Source organism: Humulus lupulus, chromosome 3 (genome assembly GCF_963169125.1).
Source record: "Humulus lupulus chromosome 3, drHumLupu1.1, whole genome shotgun sequence".
NCBI classification, from domain to species: Eukaryota; Viridiplantae; Streptophyta; class Magnoliopsida; order Rosales; family Cannabaceae; genus Humulus; species Humulus lupulus.
In genome coordinates this window covers 30,337,143-30,360,826 of record NC_084795.1, presented here as the reverse complement: position 1 = coordinate 30,360,826, position 23,684 = coordinate 30,337,143, and the positions used below count along the sequence as shown (strand labels likewise).

General features: G+C 37.2%; 1 protein-coding gene across 1 annotated transcript; it reads right to left on the bottom strand.

The window, feature by feature from the left end:
• Positions 1-5,090: 5,090 nt before the first annotated feature.
• Positions 5,091-13,163, bottom strand: LOC133822445 (uncharacterized). Its single transcript, XM_062254784.1, has 9 exons — positions 12,579-13,163; positions 11,201-12,293; positions 10,812-11,096; positions 9,614-10,717; positions 8,746-9,528; positions 7,899-8,521; positions 7,678-7,810; positions 6,243-7,595; positions 5,091-6,160 (listed from the first exon to the last, which is right to left on the bottom strand). Exons 1-9 carry the CDS (start codon positions 13,082-13,084, stop codon positions 5,480-5,482), a joined length of 6,561 nt encoding a protein of 2,186 aa, XP_062110768.1. The 5' UTR covers positions 13,085-13,163; the 3' UTR covers positions 5,091-5,479.
• Positions 13,164-23,684: the final 10,521 nt, after the last annotated feature.

Below are 23,684 nucleotides of genomic sequence, written 5' to 3'. Positions count from 1 at the left end.
ACAATTGCTAGCATAATTAGGACCATGCATAAACCAGAGGCTCAAGCTTTGAACAATCTCATATTCAATATTCATAGCATGCCCTAATCACATGTTTCTCGTGCAACGCATGCATCACATTTAATCACTTGACATGCCTCAATAATAACCCTGCATGTCATATTTAAACATCCAACACGCATCCAGAATAACCATGCATGTCATATATACACAGGGTGCAGTTTTCTTACCTTTGGTCCAAGCACAGGTTACCAATAAATGAGCCACAAGCACGATCCTTACTCCAAGCCTCTAGTGATAACCTAGTCACAACCACAAATGGTGATCCAATGAGTTCAAGTTCTAAAACCAATCCCGGAACCAAGACCTAGCCTCCAAGACATCAAACCCCACTAATCTAGGTAGTAGTAATGATCCCGAGGCTTAAGGTTTGAGTTCCCAAGCTTAAAACATCATTTCGGCCATAAATACCCTCAAGCACCACGGCCCCAACTCACTGAGCCGTGGCCCCCAGCCAAAACAGGGGCATCATGGCCAAGCGTCGCGGTGCCCTACACCTAGTGCCACGGGCCCCAGAGCACACAAAACCTCGTCACCTGCTTCATCGAGCTTGGGCCGCGACGCCCAAGAATAGGGCCGCGGCCCAACCTCGGACCAGCCATTTTTCCCCGATTTTAACCTTTTAAAACCTTCCAAAAACATATCCAAAACATCTCCAAACTCAAAAATCAAAGTTCCCAAACATCCCAATGATCCAAATCCCATAAAACCCAAGCTTCAAATCTAACAAAAACTCATCAAAACACAAAGTCCAATTCAAGCTTAAAACTTAAAAAAAAAAACTTAAAAGTTGAATTACCTCTGATTAAGTTGTTTCCAACTAAATCCTCCGGCTAATAAGCTTCTAATCTTCCCTAGAATCGCTATGCCTCGATCCTCGCTTGAATCTGAGTCCTAGAACTCAAGTTACCTTCGAAAATGCGACCGGGAGACGAAATTTGGAACTTAGAGGGAGAGAGAACGTACAGAACGTTCTTTTTATTTCTTAAAAAGTTACTTCAAACTTAAGTAGCCTCAAAAAATCCTAACGCTCGAGGTCCCGAAAACACTCCTGGGGTTAAAATAGTCAAAACCTCCTGAATTTCCCCCTGATCTTACTAACTCTCAATTTATCACCAAATATTAATTCCCATCACCCAATAACCCAGTAATGCTCTAAATACCCCTTGACTCACTCTCAGTCAAGAATAAATCCCATTGTGACTTTCCCACTAGCTTACCTCCTAGGATCGTCTCGTACTGGGTAACCCTGGCATAACCAAATAATATTAAAGCACCACACACATATCACATATATGCCAAATATGCATGAAATGGCCAAAATATGAAAATCACCCAATTACTCAAAAATGGGTTCACATGCATATTTAATACACCTAAACATGCATATTATCATTTAATAACATAATAAATCAATTATGGCCCTCCCGACCTCCTAATCAATGTCATAAACCTTATAAGGAAATTTGGGGCATTACAAAAGCTCAAGAACACCCAAAACTCAAAACAAAAAACAATCAAAATAGAGATTGAAGCATACCTCAACTATGGATTAAATCCTCTTAGTTGCAGCTAATCAAGCCCCAATGTCAAGCCTTCAATCCAAGCTTAAGTTTTCCATTAATTTCCTCAAAAATCAATCCAAGAATAGAGAGAAAGTGAGACTAATAAGAGAGAGAAAAAGATGAGGGAGAGCTGCTCTGTTTTTGGGGTTTCCTACTGCTGGAGGGAAAAGTGACTAAGTCACTAAATAGGCACCAAAATGACCTAAATGCCCCTAGGACCAAATTCCCCTCTCACAGCCCCTCAAGGGTAGTTTTGTCATTTGTCACTTATCCCGTTAATCATAATTAATGTCTCATAATTATCGTTATTTCTAATATCCTCAAATAATTTCTCATTACCCGATCAATCCCGGTAATGTACTAAATACACAAAATACCCCTTGACTCACCTGAGTCAAGTATTGGTCCCGTTGTGACTTCCCCGTTAGCTTGCTCCCTAGGATCACCTCGTGCCGAGTAACCCAAACATATCTACATAATAATGTGGTATCACACATATATCACATATATGCCAAATATACCCATAACGAGCCAAATTACGAAAATTTCCCTAGTAATCATAAATGGCCCCACATGCATATTTAATACACTTAAACATGCATATCAAGTCATATTATAATATAACTCACATAATCATAAAATGATACACATATATATCACCTAATCTCATAATTTTCATAATTTGTCATCCTAGCCCCCTAATAAAGGCCCTAAGCCTTATTAAGTAATTTGGGACATTACATAGTCTATCGGATAGGGCATTAATTATATGACCCCTAGAAAGAAGGTTGTTCTCTTCTCTCTTCTTTTCTCCACTACCTCGAGAGTGTCTTTGTCGGAGGTGCCAAGGATGACTCAAGGATGTAGGCTATCTTGAGTGTTGTCAAAAGGAATTTCACCTGGTCTTGCCACCTAGTGAAATTGGATCTATCAAACCTATTCAACCTCACTAGGTCTTGGTTCATGATTTTTATTGTCTCTCCTTCCATTGAAACAAACAAGGGGTAAGAAAAACTTTTGATTGTTAGAGAATATATTATATTTAATGGGAATAGAGAAACCAAAATATAATTCTAAGCAAAAGGTTACAATAGACAAGATGATAGATAAAATAGCGTTACAACTTTATTGCAAAAATACAAGTAAATAGAAATAGAGGATGATAGATATATTGATAATAAAACTCAAAGCATAACAATACAAACAAATATATAAGATAGAAGCAAAAAGTAAAAGAGGTTGAAGAACAAAATAATAAGAAGAACAATATATAAAATCTCACACTTACACAACCAAAATGTAGAGTAATGAGGATCACCAACTTGAACAAGGTTCAAGACCTTTGTCCAAAATCTTATTTCCCCTTATTCTCTAAGCACTAAGTGATCTCTCAAGGAAATAGCTCTCTGGAATTATCAAGCATCTATGGTGTATTTTCCAGCCAAGTACTTTGTAGATAGAAAATTATATTTTTACAAGTGAATATTAGGCTCCTATTTATAGAGTTTGAGATACTCTTTGAATTTCAAATTCCACCAACCCCCATGGTAGTTACCAGTGTTTATGGAATTAAAATGGAGATTTTGGAGTTACTTAGGATGTTTAAAACTGTTCAAATTGGAAAAAACTAAAAAATGGTTTTGGCTGTCAGCCTCACTAGCTGCGGCCAGAGCTATCCCTGGTCGCGGCTATGAGCCTCTGTTCCCCAGGCTGCGGGCAGGAACACTTGTGGCCGCAGCCACAGCCCATTTTTAGCACATAAAATTTCAAATTTTTTCCAAAACGTCCCAAACCCTTTCCCACATGATTTTGTAATCTCCATACACCTAATGAGAGTTAAAAACATGTCTCAAATAGCCATATTTCATAATGGCTTTGTGAAATCCAAACTCAAATATGTAACATACAATCTACACATTATTGGATAATATTTGGGAGTTACAAATTTGTAACTGATTTTGTAACTCCAAAATATGTCACATTTTGGAACACACATGTGTCCAATTTTGTGACCCTCAATTATATGTTACATGGTGTGACAAATCATATTTTGTTTCATTATTTAATCTAATATTATATTATTAAAAATAATATAACATTCCCTCACTTAAATAAAATAAGCAGTTTTGTAATACTTATTTAATCAATAAAACATTATATTAAAATATAATATGTAAAACTGTGTTTTGTCTTTTTCGGTGCATCAATTATTTTTTATTTTTTAAATTTCAATGCATCATGTTTTATTGTTACTTTGTTTTAAAAAAAAATATACTGTTGTTACTTTTTTGTTTTTGTTTTTAAATGTGCAGTAATTTTTATTTTATTACAAAACTACAATGTAATGCTTTTTAAATATTAATAATCTACATTGGCTTTTATAACCATTAATTAAAAAACTCCAATATGACAACCCATAAAATAATAATTACTCTATAACTATATCAATTAAAACTATATATATATTCTATCGTTATGGTTTCTACAATTATAGTTTCTTTTTTTGGGTTGATGATTAATGATTGTAAGCAGATAATAGGAAGTTTATGCAATGTTGTTTATTTTATTAAGAACTCTGCAAATAAAGTTGCTCATTATTTTCCTAGAGCTTCTTGTTTCTAAACTAACCGTGTTATTAAAGATAGTGATATTCCTTCTGATTTAATGTCTCTCTTATTGGAGGATATTTCTAGTTAATGTAGTTTTATAATTTATTCAAAAAAAAAAAAATATATATATATCTTAATAAGATTTAAAATAAATTAGATTTTATGATTTGATTAAGTACTAATAATATTTTATTGTACTTCTTTCTACAAAATATTTATATTTATGTATAATGTATATTATTTATTTGTTTAATTTATATATAAAGGTAAAAGAAATATTTAAAATAATGATAATTTGATTAAAAAAATCATATATAAGAGTAAAGTAAAAATATTTTAAAATATTTTAATTTGATTAAAATATTTTGGTCAAAATAATATAAATTTCATTTCCATTCAATTTCATATTATACCAAATATAATAATACTTATTTAGCTGATTCCAAATTCTCTACTAAACAAAAAATTAAAATTTCATTCCTATTACCATTACCTTACCATTACCATTCCATTTTTATTTTGCAACCAAACTCACCTAAGATATACCTAGCAATAGCAATAGCAAACATGTTCACTATATGATAAAATATTATTAATTTCTCAAAGTTGGAGCTAAAAAGGACTACTTTCTCAATAAAGTAAAGAAGGAAAGTTATATAGATGGGTACGTTTAGCATTTGGAAATCTCACTCGTTTATCTCTTTTTTTTTTATCCTTAATAAAGATTATATCTTTTTAATCATGTGCAGGAAATTTATGTTATTTTTATATTTGAAATGTTTTATGTGGGTGTCTATTATATATCTTATTAGTTATATTGATAAAGCATAAAAATAAATGTATTAGTATAAAAAAATGAAATTGAAGCAGTATCTCGATCATATATACCTTTATTTGTTTCCCACTAGACAAAGTCTAAAGCATCTCTACAGTTCTTGTTCAAGAACCGTCAAAAGATACGGAAAGTATGTAATTACAGTTAAACACTTAATAAATTTTGTCTTGTAATGTAATGAAAGAAAATACAAGCCATATCCTTACAAAAAGATCAGATACAAAATAACTTGACCTCATCCAGCCAATTGTAGATAATCTCAGGGGTATCTACTTCTTAACCAAGAATGTTAAAAACAATACATTTTTATCAAACAAGGAAGAGAGAGAGAAGACATACAAAACGGAATGACAACCCGAGGTTGATCAAGAACTAGAGATCTGTGACATCACCTACAATTGGCTGAAGTTTTATTCGAAAATGAGTTTCTCCTTACCTTTAACGGTTGTAGGATTAAGTCTTTCTGATCTTTCTGGGTGAGGATCCACCTTAGTAGTGCTGCAGCTGCCTTTGCTAGGACCTGCCTCACAACCACTGCGAGGCAGTGAGCAAACAAGATCCTCATTTTGTGACGATGACTTCATACAGTGAGCAATTGTTTTCTTAAACTCATCTTCATCATGCTGAAATAAAAGGCGAAGGCCACACTTTTCCACATGCAATCTTCTTGTACTGTCACTCACAAAGGAAGCCTCTATGACACTGCAATCATTTAGCTGCTCATCCGAAAACCACTCTCTTGGTATGTAAGAAAGCCAAATGAATCGGCCTTCGTGGTCTAAATATCTGAATTCTTCGTTGGTTGTTTGGTAGACATGTGGATGTTCCAGGTTGACTGTCTCAGTTTGCAAGTGACAAATAAGATGGTGAGAAAATTCTCCTGTATTCAAATTGTCCATGCAGGCATTTGGTTGCTGAGGATCAAGATCTGAAAAGTACGCACATAATGCTAATCCTATCCAATTGTCATCGAATAACAGAGTAGTAGGCAGCTCAAGTTTGACTGAAGGGCCTATTTTATAATTCCTGAACCACTCAAGAATTTCAGTTGAAGTGAAACATGAGTTAAATATGGTATTTCGATGAAAGTCCTGCAAAAAAATATAAAACATTTAGGCTGATGAGAGACTAAAAAAAGAGGTACTTTAAATACTAAAAATTAAAGTGTCTTACTATTACTAATAGCTCAATATCAGTTCTTTGGTTCCAAGGAACAATGCTGTCAAAATCAGGAGATTTCTTCGTTTTTTTATCACTCAAAAATAGGAATATGGGGCCTAAATCATCAAAGAAGGAAGTCACACACTTGACAATTTCTTGTTTAAACTCTTTCACATCATGTTGGTACAGAAGACGCATACCACACCTCTCAACCACCAAGCCGGGGCTATCGAAGCTATGCATTTTAGCCTCGACATAGCTTACTTCATTCAAAGATTCTGTAAATGCACTGTGGGGGATATAGGCTAACCAAATGAAGCCACGAAGAATTAACCACTTGAAAATTTCTTTTTTGGTGCGGATAATGGGAGCAGGCTTTAGACATATGTTTTGGCCCAAGTTGAAATCACACATAAGATGGACATCCTTTTCAGATTCTGAATCAAGTACAGCAGCAGCAGGATGCTCATGAACAGTAAATGCGGCGCATATCACAAATCCTCTCCAGTTTTCATCATCATATAGATTTTGTGGTATTTGGAATCTCAGTTTGGGCTTATCAGTCTGATAATTGAACCAATCTAAAACTTTGTTTCGAGGGAAACAAAAGTTAAATCCAAAGTAAGGATTAAAGCTCGGTACGTATGAAATTGAATGCCCTGCAATACTTAGCATTATTATCAGAGAAAGATTTAAGTACTTGTTAAGAAAACTCTCCAACTCTTTTATCCACTCTTCTATTGAATTACTTTCCATGACTGGAGTCTGAGCCTCTATGTTTAGAAGAATGTAACTAGGTTCTGAATTTGAGCCTGTTGAGGTGACTTGATTGGAGCTTACGTCTAAAACAGAGTTGTTGTCTACAAGACTTTCTTGCATTAGATCACAATCCAGGGAATGGAGTATCATTTGCTCAAATTCTTGTTGATCATACACCAGACGGATTCCACACTTCTTCACCAACAAGTCAGAGTTTTCGCTTACAAATGAAGCTTCAATGAAGCTGATAAGCAGATCTGACAATGATCCACGTGGTATATAAGATAACCAAATGAATCCTCCTAGACGAGGTACCCACTTCATTTCTTCATTTGTGGTTTGGTAAGAGTGAAGAGGTTCTAGAAAGCCTTCATTAGTTTCCAAATAACAATTAAGGAAGTGGGAATTATCTGCCTCTTGATTCTCATTAACCTTGCCAATTAAAGACTCTTCAACTGAGAAATATGCCCACAATGCAACTCCAACCCAATTGCTCTCTTTGGGTAGTTGGATTTCAATTGAGTGATCATTGTTTTGATGGCTGAACAACTTTGGAATTTCACTTGGAGGAAAGCAAGCATTATACCTCAACATTTGGTCAAAGCTCTGCATTATATACATATATATTACATCCTATGAGAGAGAGAGAGAGAAAGAAGATGAAAGAGAAACAAGGAGTAAGAAAGACCTGATAATATTTTCGAAAAAAATATTGATTAATAATGTCATTCTCATTCTCAGTTGGTAACTGTGATTGACTACTACTGATAGTTGAAATATTATCCACTTCTTGTACTTGTCGATGCAAAACTTTGCCCTCCCTACAAAATTCCACATGAAAATCTACTTCAGAATAAAACATATATGTATATATTGTGGAAGAAAAAAAAGTTTCTGTAAGGATTTAACCTTGGTAAAGTGGAACAAATATAACCCAAATCAAAGGCCTTTTCTTCACTAGGAATATCAGCTTCATCAAAAATCTTCTTCTCCATCTTTGCAAATGTTTTACAATAATGCTCATGGTGTATCTCTGGACTCTCTATGGTGCACTCAATTATTGTTTGGATAAAATCTTCCATGTCATTCTCGTATACTTTACGAATCCCACAGATTTCAATCTCCAAATGATCTGAGATGGAAGTTGCAAACAAAGCACTAATATACCCACACTGATTCAACATTTGTGGAAAATGGACACGCGGTACATTGAATACAACAAGACGATGTTCTGAGCCAACCAAACAGTCTTTTCCGAGAGAAAATCGGGCTGTGTGTAGCATGCCACTTGGTTCGATATGTAAATGAGCAACAAGGGAAGCAGAAGATTCTGAGTCCAAATTGTTAATCGAAAAAGGTGGGCGGCTACGAAACATGACATAGAGAGCAAATCCTAACCATTTCTTGTCCTCCAATAAGTTTGGAGAAAGACAACAAAATATTTGGCGTCCCACACATTGATAGGCAAACCAAGGCAAAATAGCTTTGAGAGGAAAAATGCATCCGAAATCAAAGTTACCTGCATTGCTTTTCTGTATAATGCAAGCACACAAAGGAGTAAGAGGACAGAGAGACAACTTCTACTTTTCACGCATTTGAGAGTAAATTAAGAATTGCAAAAATTATTCTTATTTAAAAAGAGCTCTTTTAAATTAGAAAAGGACTTTTTTATTTTTTTTACCCAAATACTTCCAAAAGTATTTTAAAAAAAAAAAAAAAAAAACAAAGGCAGAGATAGTGATAGTGATTTATTTACCTGAAAAAGTTTTGAAAGCAATGATTGAAGCTTCATTCTCAGTGCCGTGGTGGAGATACTTTTGCGGCCTTCTTCTCCAAATGATTTTGTTGAATCATGAACGTGAAGCAAGAACCGATTTGGTGAAGTCAATTCTTGTTCTGCTTCATTTGATGGCTCCCCCAAAGTACTTCCTTTAAGTTCTTGCTTAATAGCAGATTGAATCATGTCAATCATTGTTCGTTCCCTTGTCATAGATTTCACCTCACACACAGGGGTAGTTTTCGTTACATCATCTACTATTTCTTGACAATGGGTGACATAATTTTGGACATTATTAGGAACTGGATACAAGTCTCTAACAAACTTTGCCACATTTTGCTTATAAATTATATGCGCCCCACACATTTTCACACTAACGTAGGGACTATTCAAGTATATTGAAGCTTCAACTCGACTTGCTTTATCCAAGAGCCCAGCAAACGATTCTCGTGGTAAATACTTGCAAACTCCACGTGAACCTACACTATTGTGTTCTTTGACATCAAAATTACCAAGGGAAATTTCCAATCGATCTTCATCTGTGGTAAAATGACATATATATTGTATTCTTGTATCAGTATTTTCCTGTTTCTGCACTTCGTAAATAATATATATATAAAGTCCCATCCATGTATTGTTATGATCCAAATCTGGAGGTAGTTGAACTGTAACAGAAGAGCCAGTACTTGAGTAGCTGCACCAATCAGGAATTGTAGTACGCGAAGAAACAAATCCAAATGCTTTTCCTCGATAAATATCATCCTATGAAATAAAATAAAAATCATCTAAGGAAAAAAAAGATGTAAATTTATGTATAATGTATGGTGTGTTTGAGAGAGATAGATACCTCACATGATGCATGAAGTAGGGGGTAAAAATGTTCCATTGATACTGGAAACTTGTATTCTTTGCGTTCTGTACCCACATTAGATTTTTGACAATCTATAAAACAAAATCCCTTAGGTGTTGTCCAAATTATACTTTCATCTGTCAGCTCAGCACAATCACGAGCATTCACATATTTGACACTCAAGGGAATTATTGGCAGTGACTGAAGCTTGTTACAACCATTCAAGCTAAGTTCCCTCAGCTCAGAAAGTTCAAACATGGTATTTGGTAAGCTCCGAAAGTTGTTCTCACTCAAATCAAGCTGCTCCAGTGAGCTCATATGCCAAAAATCATCAGGTATAGCTGCTTCTTGTAGGTTGCATTTACTTAAATCTAATGATTTCAAAGAGAGTAGACCCAAGAAAGAGTTAGGCAACATCAAGCTGACGGATTCAAAGCCTTCTGTCGCAAACAAACAACTACAAAAGAACAATAGGCATGACTTATGAGGCATGCCACTGCATCCGCGGAAAGATAACTGCTTGAGGTTCTTCAACTGTGTAACTGAGGAAGGTACTTCTCTTATGGCAGTTTCACTTGCATCAAGTTCTTCCAAACATTCCAAATTTCCAAGGTCCTCTGGGAAGTAATCAAGACATGAGCAGCCTGAGATGTTAAGAGTTGTAAGAGCAGTCAAACTACAAATGATATTTGGAAGACTACGAAGGTTTTTACAATCTTTTAGATTCAACAAAGTAAGACCACTCAAGGACTTGATGGAATCTAGCAGCTCAATTATAGCAGTCCCATCCAAATAAAGTTGGGTTAACTCCTTCATGTTTCCCACAATCTCTGGAAACTTGTTGAGCTTTGAACATCCTGAAAGAATTAAAGTTTTAAGAGATCCCAAGCTCATCTCCTTGACGAGTATCTTAAGAGATTCACAATCTTTCAAATTCAGTAAAACAAGTCTCTCGAGAACTCCAATGGATGGGTGAATCACTGATAGCCTTTTACAACCTCTAAGAATTAATCTTTCAAGATTTGGGGTTGTATTGAAGTTTGGGGTCTTGGTCAAGTACGTGCAATTGCTAAGATTGATCAACATTAAGCTTTCTGATACCTATTCATTAAGAGACAGAAAAACTCAGCAAAGATAACCAAGAAAATTGACTTGTTTCTTATATTGCATGATTGCAATGACAAATAATTCTTACCACGTTCTCCCTCCATGATATCTTTTCAATACAACTGTTAGACAAGTTGAGTTCAACAAGTTTATGAGGTTGGAAACTTGATGGCAAAGATTTTAAAGGATATCCATGCCATTCCAGAAGCCGTAACTCCTTAGGAAAAGAGCCAATAATACATCCAGAAAAGTTCACATTACACATCTTCAACAATCTCATATAACACATCTTGGAGAAAGGATCAGAATTCAAGTACAACACTTGATCTGTTTTAGGCATGCATAAAAATATGCCTTCCACAGCTTGTGTTCCCTATAATACATCAAGCGTATAAATACTTGGTCATAAATGAGGAAAAACATAAACTAAAAATATAACGAGAAGTGTAAAATATGGTATATGCTCATTATACATACCTTTTTCTCTCCAAATACATTAAAAATATCTTGTTGAAGCCACAACCTGCTGCGGTTTCCAGGCTGTTGAGGAGATTCTTGACGAACAATATCCCAACCCAACTCCTGTAGCAAATCATGCATCCACAATTTATCTCCTACAACAGTTACCAAAGATTTTTCAACCAGGACCTCTATATCGATGAGGGGAGAATAGTCACAAGTTCCAAGTATCTTTATCAAACGACATTTTCCCTCTCCCTTAAAGAAACATGCGATGTCCAGAAACATTGCCTTCTCTGTACGTTTTAAACCATCAAAACTTACTTGAAGTGGACCAACAATGTCTTCGTTAGGATGCTGCTTTAGTCTCTCCAACGTGCTTGACCACGCATCTATATTTCTCCCATACAAGAAAGAACCCAACACTTCAAGAGCCAAAGGAAGACCATTGGCATATTTCACAACCTCGTTGGTCTTGTCTTTATAACCATCTGTAGGGTGGTCCATACGAAAGGCTTTCCTAGAAAAGAGTTGAAGAGCTTCTTCTTCATCTAACTTATCAACTTCATAGATGTTATTCTCTCCAAATCTCTTTAACAAGTGTGCATTTCTAGTTGTTACAATGATTCTGCTCCCTGGACCAAACCATTCATGCTGCTCATCACAGTTTCTCACCAAGGTTTCTATTTGTTTTAGTTGATCAACATCATCTAGAATGATAAGCACTTTCTTATAGCGCAATCTATCTCCCACACTACTAAAATCATCACAACTATATCCCAACAAGCAATTATATAAATCTTTTTGTAATTGATACAGACCATTATGCTTTTCAGATTCCTCCCTAACATTTCTAACAAAGCAACTACTTTCAAAATGGCCTTTGATCTTACTCATTATTTCCTGTGCAAGAGTAGTCTTTCCAATACCGCCCATCCCCCATATTCCTAATGTGAGAACATCATTTGATCTCCCTAATTCCAAGTATGAAATCATTTTGTCAATTCTAGAATCCATTCCAATTAAGTTCCTGTTGTTAACACTTGTTGATGTGCGTTTTAATATACTTAAAATCTTTTCAACTATCTCATTAATAACTTCATGCTCAGGCCTGAAAAGAAGACAAACGAAGGAAAAAAGCATAAATATTGTCAACAATTGTATGAGCCTTGAAATGAGGGATTGTCATATCTATTGTGCTAGTATGTGTCTTTGATTTTGTTTCTTCTCAAAACTAAACATTCAAGTGACACCAACATGACAGAAAGTGAAATATCACCACAGAAGACTGTTTGCAAGCTTCTTGAGTATACTTTTGACTCTAACTAATGAATGACACTATCTGCTTGTGATGCGATCAAAAGAATTTAAATAGGTAAGACTAAATTATTATTACCTGAGTCTCAAATCCCATCCAGCGATATTGGCTACTTGAGTTAAGGCATCTCTCCACATTTTCACCTTCCCTACATGGTGTTGCTCATGTTTGACAAAGGCTTCTCCAAAAACTCCAGTTTGCTTTCTGACCTCTGATGGATCCACTTGATAGAATATAGGAAAAACTGTCTGTGTCTGTCCATTGTTCAATTTCTTATTATGACACTCAGAAATCTTCAAAAGCTCATCTAAACACCATGTTGAAGAGGCATAGTTTGTTGATATAATGACAACTGCAATCAATGATTCTTCAATGGCCTTGAGAAGTTCTGGTGCAATAGTTTTTCCCTTCTGAAGCTCTTCATTATCCATAAATGTGTAAATATGTCTTTGAGTCAAAGCAGCATACAAATGACCAGTAAAGCCTCTGCGAGTATCCTCGCCTCTAAAGCTAAGGAACACATCAAATTTCCTCATAGGAGGAGCTGAAGAAGATGGTGATGACGTTGTTTGGTTGGAAGCCATGTATAATTGGAGGTGGGTTTATGAATTAAGCTTGATGAAGTTTAAGAGAGTAGTGACTAGTATGCTTGCATTGATTAGGATTTCAACAATTATTAAAGCCTTTAATCTATCTAATATATATGTATACATATAATTTAATTTAATTTTTTAAATAAGTAAAAAATAGCTTGCATGATTGTTCATGACTTGCTTTTCAGTGCTTTAGTATTATTTGAGGGAAGGGAATATTATTATCTTCTCCTTTCTTTATGGGCATTCGCTTTTCTTTTCCTAACGACATTTATAGGCCAATTAAGTGTGTAACAGTAACAAGCTTTCCGTCCAAAAAAATTTCAAGGTTTTTTAACAATTTTTTATGAGATTTTCAGAAGGCTTTAGTCTAGTGGGAAACAAATAAAGGTATATGGATTTGGAAATCTCTCTCTCTCTTTCATTACTCATCTTATTTTTTATCGTTAATAAAGTTTGTCTTTTAGCCTGTTTTCTTTGCATTTATTTGCCGTTAATGCGCTGGCCTGGTCCTGCTCATTACATCGAAAGGCCTTTGGCATGTTTTGTAAGGATAAAAAAATATGTATCTTGATTACAAAGCAAAAGAATTTGAAATATAGGGCTACCTACTTTTATGCGGTTTTTTATACTAAATTTATGGTATTCATCCCTTATTATTTTAAAGTAATTTTAAAACAAATTTATATTAAAATAATCAAAAAATAATCAACGGAGGTTTTTCTCCTTTCCTTTCCTTTTCTCTTTTATTTTTTTTGTTATATTTGATTTTCTTTCTCTCTCATCTCTTCATCTTCCGTTTTTTCATTTTTCATACTCTTCATCAATAAACCTAAGTGGGTTTTTTTTTTTTTTTTATTTCAAAATTGTTTGCCATTGATTATTGAAACAATGGTTGTCACTATTTCGAGGTCTGCATCTCCTGCTGGGAAGGGTGGTGCGTTTTATGGCTCAGGTGACTCGAAGGAAGCCAAGAATCAAGAGTCCGCCAAGTCAAAGGGGGAAGCATTGAAGAGTAATCCTTCTCCGTTGTCTAAAGGCAAAGTTGTTTTGAAGTATTCATCGGATTCTTCCCCTCCTAATGCGAACGATGGTGATGTTGGTGGTTCAGATGAGTTGAAGAAGGCCTACATGCATGTGAGTGCTGATTTTATCGGGAAACAGTTGAAGAGAAAATATGTTCCATTGTCAAAGAAACTAACGATTGGAGGCTCTAGTCGAGTAAAGTGCAAGGCTAACAGAAAAAAAATTGAAGAAGAATGTTAGTTTACTGGATAAACCCAAGGTATTTTTTGTTGTTTCATTTAATTTTTTTTTTTAATTTTATTTGTTTTTAATATGTTTGTTATGGTTATGTAAATATATGTTATAATTTGTTTAATTATTTTCCCAAATTTACTTGTTATTGTTTTATATAATATAGGAACAATGTGTTTCAGAGTTATTTACATATTTTATTGTTCTGTTTAAAACTGTTTCAATTTTTTTATGAGCTCGATTATAGCTCGATAGGTTTAGGTTTTGTTGCTCGATTGTGCTCAATGGCAACTCGATAAGGGTTCGATTGGACCCTAGAATATTTAGTGTAGTTGTTTTCTCGATATGTGCTCGATAGGAGCTCGATAGGGTTCGATGAAGGTTTTGGTTAGATTTTATGTTTGGTTTATGATATGTTAGCTCAATACTAACTCGATTATGGGCTCGATGCTAACTCGATAAAGTTCGATGATAGCTCGATAATGTTCTTTTCTCATGAATTTCTGAAAAAATGACAGTTTTCTTGACAATTTCAATGTTTTTTTTTCCAACACAGGTTCTATTGTCTACGTTTTTGTATCCTATAATGGTGTTTGGGAATTACAAGGGAATAAGTGGATTTTCAAGGACCCTCAATGGATGGTGATACCTATGGAGGATACTGTAACGTACTTGCAACTTCTTGACATATTGCACAAGGACCTTAAAGTTGATAAACAGATGTATGGGTTGAAATTGGAGGTTCCTTACACATGCGGCGACCAACCGTTTACACCCGTTCATGTTGAAAGTGATCTTGGTGTCCGTGTATTCTTAGGAGTAACGTGTAAAGAAAGGTTGGCCTTGTGTGTCACTCGTGTTAAAAAGATTTTCATTGCAGACCCATATTCCACTCCCGGACCTGAGGGAGCAACCAGTACTTTAGGATGTCTTATTGGTGACCTGAGGGACAACCAGTATGAGTACAACCCCTATGTGAATGACGATCCAGTAGCTGAACATAATGAGGACTTAGGATACAATTCAGTGAATGACGATCCAGTAGTTGAACATTTGCAAGTAGAACAAGCACAAGAACAACCAATACGTTATATTGCACGGGCGAACCCACCAAGTCAAGGACGTCGAACACCTGGCACCAGCTCTAGTCGTCCTGGTGGAACAAAATATAACTATACAGGGAACATTCCAATATGTTCAACAAAAGATCATAGAAAATGGAGTGCTCCCATGTTTACAAAAGAAGATATCATGGCTTCTAGTCGTTTTGAATCACCCTCATCCGGTGTAGCGTTGGGGGAATTACATCTTGGGAAGACTTTTGAGAACAAGATGGAATTGAAAAGCAGAGCAGCTCTCTTTGCAATGAAGAATAATTTTGAGTTTATGGTTAAGAAGTCTGGTACTGATGTGTTGTATATCACCTGCAAGGATCCTGATTATGGTTGGAGAATAAGAGGGAAAAAAGTAGCGCGATCGAAGATGCTTGAGATCACTGTTTTATAATAGTGTACATACTTGCTCACTAGAATTGCGACAAAAAGACCACCGTCAAGCAACACCTTCTGTCATTGGGCATCTTATCAAGAACAAATATGTTACTGATGGCAGTAGCTACCCACCAAACAACATAAAGGAGGACATGAAGAATAATTTTGGGGTCGATATGAGTTATATGAAGGCTTGGAGATGCAGAGAGAAGGCACTCGGTTATGTCAGGGGGACACCTGAAGAATCATACTCCAAGTTACCTTCTTACTTGTATATGCTACAGCAAAAGAATCCAGGTACAATAACTGATTTTGTCACAGATGATGGTCGCTTTCTTTACTGTTTCTTCTCACTCGGAGTTTGTAAAAGGGGATTTACATCATGTCGTCCTGTTATATGTGTGGACAGTACTTTCTTGAAGTCAAGGTACGGTGGCCACATGCTGTGTGTTGCCGCATTGGATGCGAATAACCACATTTATCCAATTAAGTTCGCGATTGTTAACAGTGAGAATCATGCTTCTTGGAAGTATTTCACGATGAAATTGAAGGAAGCCATTGGAGTTGTTGATAATCTGTCTATTGTATCAGACAGGCATGCTAGCATTATTCATGCTCTTGAGTTGGTCTTCCCTGATGCCTACCACGGCGCATGATACCATCACATAATTATGAATGTAATCGCTAAGTTCAAGACCGATCACTGTCACAGGGAGATGTGGAATGCGACATATGCATTTCGAAAGTCAAAATTTCATAGGTTCTTCAACAATATAAAGCAAATGGATCCTGCCCTAGCTCAATATCTCGAGGGTATTGGCTTCAATAAGTGGACTTGTGCTTACTTTCCTGGGAATCGATACAATGTAATGACAAACAACTACGCTGAAAGTTTCAACAACAAAACCAGAGATGCAAGAACCTTCCTAGTCACTACTTTTGTGGAATTCATTCGTTTCACAATTCAATCATGGTTTGCCACACGTCGTGAGGAGGTAGAGAAGTGCACATCCAAATTAGCAACAATATATGAGAAAGATGTCTCAGGCATTGCGGAAGATGCAAGGTACTTGAAAGTCCATCCTCTTTGACAGTTTGAATTTCATGTGGTAGACCCAGAAGGTGATGGTGAGGTGAATTTGATGACCAAATCATGCTCCTGTGGCCAGTTTCAAATAATGGGTTACCCTTGTGTTCATGGTGTGGCTACGGCCATCTTGCGCGGTGTCAACATTTACTCACTGTTCACCATTTTACACTACTGAGATGTGGAGGGAGTCTTACAAAGAAACAATTTACCCAACTGGCAACGAGGATGATTGGGAAGTTCCCGAGAACATAGAGAAAATGCAAGTTGGGGTTCCCGTTGAAAAACAACCAGTTGGTCGACCGAAGAAGAATAAGGTGGGTAAAAGGAAGACAAACCGCTACCCATCGAGTGGCTAAATCATTCGCAAAGAGCGCAAGTGTAGCATGTGTGGTGGTCTTGGCCACAACAGGGCTACATGCAAAGCTAGGCTATAAACTCTTTTTTTCCCATTTGGACTTGTTGTATTAATAACCTAGCTTGTTTTCCCTTCTTTTTATTTGATTTTTCTTAAAAGTTATGTTAATCTTGAAGTAAACTCGATATGAACTCGATAATATGTATGTTAGCTTCTAAACTGACTTCAAATCGTAGCTCGATAATGGTTCGATAGTAGCTCGATATAACTCGATAGTAGTTTGATAGCGGTTCAATATGGCTCGATATTAGTTCGATAACAACTATATAATGGATATGAAAAAGATATTGCTCGATAGTAGTTCGATAACAGTTTGATATGGCTCGATATCAGTTCGATAACAGCTATATAATGGATATGAAAATGATATTGCTCGATTAAAGCTCGATATAACTCGATAGTAATTCGATAATGGTTCGATATGGCTTGATATTATTTCGATAACATCTACATAATGGATTTGAAAATGATATTGCTTAATAACGATTCGATAACAGTTCGATATAGCTTGATATTAGCTCGATAACAGCCCATGAAAGTTATAAAAAAAATGTGAGCAAAAAACTGTACATGTAAAGACCCTATATACATACAATCATCAAGGTAACAAATTTTGATACCACAAGTCTGTGGTCCACTTGTTCCTGAACACCTCCATATTTTCATCGCAGATAGTTTCCAATGGAAGGCTGACCATTAGATGCTCAATATGCTTGACATCATACACACCACAATCCTTACTATAAAAAAAAAAAGTAAACACTAAGTGTACATTACTATAATTTTAGTTAGAAACAAATTTAGTATGAAGATGATGTTTGTTACCTTCTCTTTGACTGAGTGAGCTCGTGTTTCTGTTTGCAACGCCATGTGAACTGATATGGCCTCTTTCCTGCTGATGGAATCTTCAACATCAAGCTATCAGTAAACAGTTTACTCTGCATTAACAGAGAAGGAAGCAAAAAGCACCATGGATTCATAATTTCCTCTAGCTCTGCGTCAGTAATCACTGAGTTGTCCGAATCGTAAACAGTGAGGGTCCAACTAAAAATGGAAGCCTCAATGGGAAACCAATGTTGTTGTCCATAGTTCTGGCACCAATATACATCCTCAACTCCTCCCCAAGATGCTAGAAACTGCTGTTCAATGTCGGTCAACATGGATATAACGTTAGAATCCCACGTATACTTTGTTTTGTCGATAATTTTCTTGTACTGATCATATCGAACAGGTATTACTTGTGAGAAATACATGTTCATCACAACTGCATTCTGTCAATATATATTGGGAAAATACTTGCGACGCATATGAAGCATGTGTTCTGCCGCATCAATATGCTACAAAGAGAGTACGATATAAAAAGTTAGCAAAGACCATCATAAATTGCTACTATCGAGCTCCATCAAGCTCACATCGAACTACTATCGAGCTAATATCAAACTGTAACGTCCTAAATTTCCTAATAAGGCTTAGTGTCTGGGTTAGGGGGGCGGGAGGCAATAATTGAATTATTATGTGAATTATATTATAATATAATCATGCTTGTATTTTAAGGATGCTAAATATGTGCATGTGGGCTCGTTTCTTATAAGAAGGGTATATTGGTAAATTGACCCGTTTGGGGGTATAAATGCAAATATGAGTTTGTGTGATTGAGATCACATTATTATGTGGATATACTTGGGTTACTCGACGAAAGGCGGTCCCGATGAGCAAGCTAGCGAAGAAGTCACAATGGGGTCTAAATACCCGATTCGGGGTATTTTAGTAATTTAGTACATTACCGGGAATTAGTGGGTAATGTGAATTTATTGGTAACCATGTGAGAATATTGGAAATAGCGGGTATTATAGGATGCAAATTGTGGATGGCGAGATTTAAAGCAAAGGACAAAATTTCCCTTGTGAACACTTGATGAATAAGATAAGGGCAAGGGGTAGAATGGTCATTTTGGGCTAAGTTTAGTGTTTGAGTGGGCTGGGATTGCTGAGAAGGTTAAGGAACAAAAGGGAAACAAAGAACTCAGCAGCTGTCCTTTCTCTCTCTCACGTTCTCTAGGTGCCATAGAAGCTTGAGGAGGCTTTTTTTTGGAAAATTGAGGAGTAAAGCTTGGGAAAGCAAGGTGTTAGGCTTGGGGGAAAATCAGAGGCTAGGTTCAAGGGTTTCATCACAGTTAAGGTAAGGGTTCTGAACTGAAGTTTCTTGGTTAGCTTTGCTGAATATTTAGACAAAATATGTTTATGCATGCTTGATAATTGAAGGGATAGGTTTGGGTAAATTTGATGTGTTTCACTATGATAATTGGTTGGGTTTGATTGGTGAGAATGATTATATGAGTTTGGGAATTGAATTGGAGGAGTGGGATGGAATTGGATAAGTTTTAGTTGGATTCGGTTGAAAAAAAACCCAGAAAATTCTGGGTTCGTGGTGATGAGCCACGGCCTGCGAAGAGGTTTTGAGCCCGCAGGGCTCGGATGCAGGGGTGGGCCGCGGCGCGTGTTGGTTCCCAGGGAGGCCGCCTCTGGATTTAGAGGCGGGCCGCGGCTCAGTTGGGAGGGGTCGTGGCTCTTAAGGGGAATTTTGGCTTAAGTGAGATTTTTAGAATGGGAACTTAACCGTTTGGGCTCGGGATCGATCCTACTTCCTTGTTAAGTGGAATTCGATGTCCCGGAGGCTAAGAGTTGGTCTGGAAGTTTTTATTTACCTGTTATTGATGGGAACTTCTTTATCGCGATTGTGACTAGGTTTTCGCTAAGGGCTTGAATCGAGGATCGTGCTCGAAGGGTTGTCGCTAGTAACCCGCATACGGACCAAAGGTAAGAAAACTACACCTATTATGTGAATGCATGATTAGAGCTTGGTTAAGGTGATGAACGTGATTATAATTATGTTGCAAATGTCTGACTAGGTATGTTGTAACGTGCATAATTATGATTATGCTTACGACTGTTGAGTGAATGTATTATAATGCATTGTGTGATTATCTGTTAAGTATGCTATATGAAGCATGTGGTTGACTGTTATGACTGTGAGGCTTAGTTTATAAACTAGGGTATCACTAGAGTGTTAAGAGGAGATCAACTTATTAGTTGAGAATATGATGGGTTCGGGGAGATTCTTAATAGTCAAGAATCTCAAGGCTTTAACTTATAAGTTGGAGGCATGTGGTGGCTTGGCTTATAAGTCAAGGGCATAAGGGACTTAGTTTATAAGCTAAGATTGGCATAATGCACGTGGAGTGCAGGCCACCATGGCTGGGCCACCCTGGGAGTGCAACATGCACTTGACTGGCTCGGATGCCAACAACATGAAAGGAAGTGCGACATGCACTTGTGTGACTCTATGGTCTCCAATTGGGTTTAATGAATGCACTGGATTCAATTATTACTGTTTGATGGTTGATTTATTTACTGAATTGTTGATTATGTTTTCTTGCTGAGTCTTCTGGCTCACAGGTGCTTTGTGGTGCAGGTAAAGGTAAAGAGAAGCTCAACCAGCCATGAGTCGGAGGGCATTAGCAGTGGTATGTACATATGCAGTCCGCTCGACCACCACGGCCGAGATGCTCAGAGGAACTAGGGTTAAACCCAGCTTTTGCCGCTTAGGACGACTTAATGTGTAACCTGAGTTTTGTAATAGGCTTTTAAACTAATGTTTTTGGGATCCCATGTAAAGAACTGGTTGTTAACTTTAATGGAAATGTTTATGAAATGATCAAAAGTTTTTAATATCCAAACCTTAGTGGCTTGAACACATGTTTAGTCCAAATGACTTGTTAGTAAGTCCAGCATTAGTTTCAAAACACACCTGGTAATGGACCTTAATTAGCAGGACGTTACACAAACAGTAAACAACAACCCTAATTTAACACCCATATCGAACTACTATCGAGCTCTATCGATCTCACATCGAGCTAATCTCAAAGAGTAAACAACAACCCTAATTTAACATCCGTATCGAACTACTATCGAGCTCCGTCGAGCTCACATCGAGCTAATCTCAAACAGTAAACAACAACCCTAATTTAACATCTGGATCAAACTACTATCGAGCTCACATCGAGCTAATCTCTAACAGTAAACAACAACCCTATTTTAACACTCATATCGAACTACTATCGAGTTCCATCGAGCTAATATCAAACAGTAAACAACAACCCTAATTTAACACCCATATCGAACTACTATCGAGCTCTATCGATCTCACATCGAGCTAATCTCAAACAGTAAACAACAACCCTAATTTAACACCTATATTGAACTACTATCGAGCTCCATCAAGTTCATATCGATCCTGGAAACCCCCATCAAGCTCCTACCGAGCTCATATCGAGCTATCATCGAGCTCATATCACGTCAATAAAAACAGAACTTGTAAAATTGAAAACAAAACATAATTTCTACCACTATCGAGTCATTAGGTATAAATGGCTTACCCTATCATTGAGCCACGCCTGGGATGTCTTCCACATTAGAAACCACGCTGGACAGTGATTCCCAATCTTTACATCCCTCGAGGTCTTGTTGGGGATGTCTCCAAGAAGCCACTTGCACATTGTCCTATACTGTTTGCGATCTAGCTTCTTGAGAGGGTCCAGCACCTGTGTAGCCTCCTCTTCTGGTGCAGCTGCATCAGTGAGAGGTCTTTTCCTCGTGGGATCAATGTAGTCCTAAAACCAATCTGGCTTGCATCTTTGGCGTCTAGTCCTCTGAAACCGAACCCCAGCAACATCCTCAGAGTTGACAATAACGACTCCCGAAGTCCCAGCATCATGTGTCACAATGATGGTAGGAGGCGTAGTTGGATCATCAACATAGTCCAGAGGAATATCCAATGACTCTGAGTTTAAATCTTCATTGGAGCCCCTCAGTTTCTCCTTAATAAATGTCAGGATCTGACTGACTACGTCCAAGATCACTGACTGATTCTTCAGGAGGGTCTCCTGTCGACCCTCGACTCTGTCCAACCGTTCAATCAAGTCGGTGAGCTTAGGGGCTGAGGCTGGTGTTGGGGTTAGTGTTGGGGCTGAGGCTGAGGCTGGGGCTGATGTTGGGGTGAAGGCTGAGGCTGGGGCTGGGGCTGAGGCTGGGGCAATAGGAGGGGTGGGACATGCAACCTCCTCGCCCGGGGCAGCATCATCAAATATCTTGGCTACCTCGGCTGCCTGAGAAACTATCTCCGCGATTTTCTCAAAAGTCTCATCCTCCTCCTCATTAGCCTCCGAGGGATCCTGGCCAAGCCCAGGATAAAGGGGAAGATCTTCCTCAGTCAAAGACAAATAATAGTCTTTTTCTGTTGGTCGAGGCTTCAACATCGGAAGGACAATCAACTGCAAACAACATAAAACATTTAGTTAACTCAAATAATGATAAAAGATAAGCATATAGATAAAAAAAAATTGTTTAATGTCAATCAAATATAACTTACATTCTTCTTCGATAACATCGGTGAGATGACGGACTTGGTGAAATCCTTGTTCCTCCGATGCGACCAACTAAGCATCCTTGGGACCATGTTTCCCGAGCTCACAACAAACTCTGTCGCAAGCTGCTGGATAGCCTCATATGCCCAATACTGTAAGGCTGGGGCATAACCATACATATTGTACTTGGACTCTTGCTGCACCTTGGCATCCTTCTTGGCATCATAGTTGGCTTTTTGCTTCACCATGTCCTTCTTACAAGACTGCAATAGCCTCCTATAAGAGTACTTCCCCCATGGATAGCTGAAGAAGTACTCTACGTCCTCAATAATTTTCAAAATATCTAGCCATATGTGCAACTTTCCCTTTATGGCATTCATAACTCCCTCAACCAACAAACATAGACCAAGCTTGTACACATCTTCCACAACAGTACAAGTCTTGAAAGCATGGTCCACCTGTGAGAGCTTTACTTTCTCAGTATCGTTGAAATACTCCTTTATCAACCGGTCGCTGAGATTATGCTCTTCCAAATCTTTTGGTGACGGGAAGGTACTAAAATTCAACCCCGTCACCAGGGAAAACTCTCCCATGCCGAATCTACAAGACTTCGACCCCAAGAAGAAATGCACCTCATCTTCATTGTTGCTGGCGATTTTCCTCAACAGCAGTTGATGCACCAAGACTCCGGAGAAATTAAATTCCGAAGCCAAAAAAAACTTCTTGAAAAGGGATTCCTTAGCCCTTTCAAGCAGTCTGAGCTCTACAAACCTAGTCTTAATGTGATTTAAAGTGCTACTACCCCGATATGTCACTCGACTAGGAAAGTGATCACTGAACGGAACAAGCAACTTAGGCATCTGCAACAACACATGAAAAAATATTGGTAAGAAAACAGAATGTTAAACAGAATCAGG

Excerpts from the sequence above, each read along its gene's own strand:
- LOC133822445 (XM_062254784.1), bottom strand. The coding sequence starts at position 13,084 with ATGGCTTCCAACCAAACAACGTCATCACCATCTTCTTCAGCTCCTCCT. Across the intron at positions 10,718-10,811 it reads TATCATGGAGGGAGAACGTG|GTATCAGAAAGCTTAATGTT; the intron begins GTAAGAATTATT and ends CTTAATGAATAG. Across the intron at positions 6,161-6,242 it reads ATATTGAGCTATTAGTAATA|GACTTTCATCGAAATACCAT; the intron begins GTAAGACACTTT and ends ATTTTTTTGCAG.